Below are 3792 nucleotides of genomic sequence, written 5' to 3'. Positions count from 1 at the left end.
TCTATAAATTGCTTTGGGTAGTATACTCATTTTCACTATATTGATTCTTCCAATCCATGAACATGGTATATTTCTCCATCTATTAGTGTCCTCTTTGATTTCTTTCACCAGTGTTTTATAGTTTTCTATATATAGGTCTTTAGTTTCTTTAGGTAGATATTGGGTATGTTTTCTTGATGTGCATCTTATGGACAACTCTTCTTTTGGCTGCTTGTGGGTGCTTTATTAATCTTGGTTACTAGTGTTTCCATGGTTAAGCTAATGAAACGATGCCTCAATCGAAATAGCAGATCAGAAAGCATTCTATATTATGACAAAGAACAAAGAGCTTCAGTTGAAATCATCTTAGGTATGGTAATGGGAATGGAGTTCAAATAGGAAAGATTCTTTTTCATTGTTCAGTTATTTCATAGAATGGTTTACTAAGTGGAGATTAGAGGCTGTGCAATAAATAATGTGGTTTATTAAAAGCTCAAGACAAATATATCTATGAAAGCATTTCTATTCTAGGTGCTATGTACAAGGATTGGGAGATGGAGCTTCAGCATTGCTTTGGTGTTAGAAATTTTAAAATGCTGTTTTAAAACAGAAGCCTTTAACAAATCTTTAAAAATGTTCAAATCAGATTCAGCAAAGAAGGAAGAGCTTTGTCAGTTACATCTTTCTTTGAATTAAGATATGATAAGGGACTTCCCTGGTGGTCCCAAGGCTAAGACTCTGCCATCCCAATGCAGGGGGCCTAGTTTGATCCCTGGTTAGGTAACTAGATTCCAAATGCCACAGCTAAGAGTTCCCATGCCACAACCAAGACTGGGGCAACCAAATAAATAAAAATAAACATTAAAAAAAGACATGATGATGGTTGGATGTGGTGGGAACACATTCCTGCTTCACTGACTGCACAGGTACCACTTCCCCTTGCCCTTTGCAACATCCATCCTCAGCCCTTCCCTCCAACTCAGGCTCTGAGGCCTCCCTCCTTGTGAGCAGCCCCAGCCCCTGCTGCCCCCCAGGTTTTCTCTAGGCCCTTCTCTGTCAATTCCCCTGGCTCCCATGTCTTCCCTCCCCTCTCCCTTCACTCTACCTGTCCTTTTTCAGTCCTTTTTCAGAGCTAGAAGAGACATTGATTTGTTTCTTTATTATATCTTACTTCATCTTATAAAGGCTTTAAGGTGGCTTATAAAGATAATAACAATGCAATAATGTCTAAAGACAGGGTTAGAATAAGGAAAAGTCTTCCCAGGTTACTCAGTAGTAAAAAGTCTGCCTGCCAATGCAGAAGATGCGGTTTAATCCCTTGGTTGGAAAGATCCTCTGGGAAAGGAAATGGCAACCCACTGCAGTATTCTTGCCAGGCAAATCCCATGGACAGAGGAGCCTGGAGGGCTGCAGTCCATGGAATCACAGAAGAGTCAAATACGACTTAGTGACTGAACCACAACAAAGAATAAGGAACACTAACAAGATGAGACCAACAGGGTTCCTAGAGATCCATGCCAAAAAGTGTTACAGACGGACTAAAGGTGGCCTGTGGATTTGGTTTTCAGTAGCCAAAATGAAAAGACCATCATCAATGATAAGATCCATAGTCTGTAAGAGAAATAGTGTAAGAGTTACCCGTAAGAGGCAAAGCTTTTTTTTTTCTCCCCATGGATGGCTGAGATAAATTTTCTCCATGGGTCCTTTGATGAAAGGGATGCTAAATCATACAGTGGACATACAGTGGACAGTACTCCAGTGAATACCATAGGCAGTCTTGGTGGATCTGTCCAGACAGGACCAGGGCGTAACAGCGAAGTGCAATTCCACAGGCATGGTTAAAGTAATTCCAAGGATGGGTGGTAGCATAGGGAGGGCAGATTCGCTTTTTCCTGTAAACATGCTTAAGGTGTTCCCATCCTAAAATGTTATAAAATAGTTTAAAAATATGACATTGTCCTTGACCTTATGTCTCATTGGATACTGTCTACTGTATCTCCTCTCCACAATCCAGACTTCTCAACAAAAGAGTTCATGTATAGCTAACGAGTTAAGGAATTATTTTGAGTTTTGGGTATTTTGTTTTTAAGGCATGAAAGTGGTATTGTGGTTATATTTGCTTCACAGTGGGTAAAGATGAGTGGGAAGATGTATGAAACCAGGTTGGCCATGACTTGATAACTGAAGGTGGGTGATGGCTACCTGAGATTTATTATAGTTTGTTTTCTACTTCTGTATATGTTTGAGTTTTCCTATTATAAAATTATTGGAAAAATGGGTTACATTGGCAATCTTGATCTCCTTGCCTCCCAATCACCCCTCAACCTGCTGTAATTTAGCTTCTGCCTCACACTCTCACTTAAGTCTCCAGTCGCTTTAAAATGCAAACTCCTATGGTGCTTTTCAGGTTTCATGTTGAAACTTCCACCCTTGGTCTCTAGGACAGGGCATTCTCAGGGATCTTCTCCTGCATCTGTAGTGAGGATTCCTACTCTCTTTCAAGGACCCCTTTATTCTGATCACCCTTTAAGTGACAGTGTTCTACCCTTTGTATTCTGTCCTACTCACTTGACACGGTTCCTGGGTGCTCTCCCCCACTCTTTCGGTTCTAACACACCCACGTAGTGATAACAGTTAAAAGCATCCCTCTGCTTAGTTTTGTCTCTGTGCTCCCGGCCTGTTGGACATCTCCATGTGAATTGCCCACAGATGCCTTAAATGCAACCCACGCGAAAGGAAGCTGGCTCATATTTTTCCCTTTCAGCAGCTCTTTCTCACTACTCTCTGTCATCCTTAGTTCATTACCAATCACTCCATCATTTTAAACTCCTCCTCTCTCAAATCTGTCCCTTTTGCCATCTCCACTGTCAACATACCGTGAAGCACTGCGCTACTTTGGCCCTTATGCTTTTCTGTCTAAACTATACCAATGGCCTGCTCACTGGTCTCTCTGGCTCTAGTCCTATCCCTAGGCATCCATCTTTCAGCCAGTTGCAAGGACAACTTGTTTAAAACACGAATGTGACCATGTCATTTAATAGCTTTGGAAAAAGGCTGAAACTCTTTACTCAGACTCTAAAACCCTCTGTGATCCTTCCTTACCTCTCCCTCCAGATTCATTTCTTGGCTCTTCTGCTTTGCATATCAAATTGTTATTCTAATAGAAACATGTTTCACTTGTGGCTCTGAAGTAAAGAATCTCTGCCAATGCAGAAGACTCAGATTTGATACCTGGGTTGGGAAGATACTCTGGAGAAGGAAATGAGAACCCACTCCAGTATTCTTGCCTGGAAAATCCCATGGACAGAGAAGCCTGGTGGGCTACAGTCCATGGGGTCACAAAGAGTCAGACACAACTTAAGACTAAACAACAACAACAATAGAGACACAGAGTAGAAAAATCACTGCCAGGGGCTAGGAGGTTGGGGGAAATAGGGATAAAATAGGTAAAAAGGTACAAAGTTTCAGCTGTAAGATGAATAAGGTCTGAGAATCTAATTAAAACATGGTGAATATAGTTGATAACACTGTATCATGTTATTGCAATTTGCCAAGGCAAACCATTCAATATCACTGTAATCCAAGTCTATGCCCCAACCAGTAACGCTGAATAAGCTGAAGTTGAACGGTTCTATGAAGACCTCCAAGACCTTTTAGAACTAACACCCAAAAAAGATGTTCTTTTCATTATAGGGGACTGGAATGCAAAAGTAGGAAGTCAAGAAACACCTGGAGTAACAGGCAAATTTGGCCTTGGAATACAGAATGAAGCACGGCAAAGACTAATAGAGTTTTGCCAAGAAAATGCACTGG

General features: G+C 41.1%; 1 protein-coding gene across 7 annotated transcripts in view; it reads right to left on the bottom strand.

Annotated features, from left to right (window-relative positions):
* Positions 1-3792, bottom strand: part of BEST3 (bestrophin 3) — a 55675-nt gene that overhangs the window by 13668 nt on the left and 38215 nt on the right. Inside the window, exon 10 of one of the 7 annotated variants that reach the window (XM_010841536.1) lies at positions 118-303. The exons of the other annotated variants lie outside the window; for them this stretch is intronic. Within the exon in view, the coding sequence (XP_010839838.1) occupies positions 186-303 (118 nt within the window). The 3' untranslated portion in view covers positions 118-185. Of the gene's footprint in view, positions 1-117; positions 304-3792 lie in introns of those variants that run through there. 7 annotated transcript variants of the gene reach the window in all.

The sequence above is a fragment of the Bison bison genome, unplaced genomic scaffold (assembly GCF_000754665.1).
Source record: "Bison bison bison isolate TAMUID 2011002044 unplaced genomic scaffold, Bison_UMD1.0 scf7180017864163, whole genome shotgun sequence".
NCBI classification, from domain to species: domain Eukaryota; kingdom Metazoa; phylum Chordata; class Mammalia; order Artiodactyla; family Bovidae; genus Bison; species Bison bison.
Note: the sequence above shows the minus strand (reverse complement) of the source record. Positions and strands in the feature narration are given on the sequence as shown.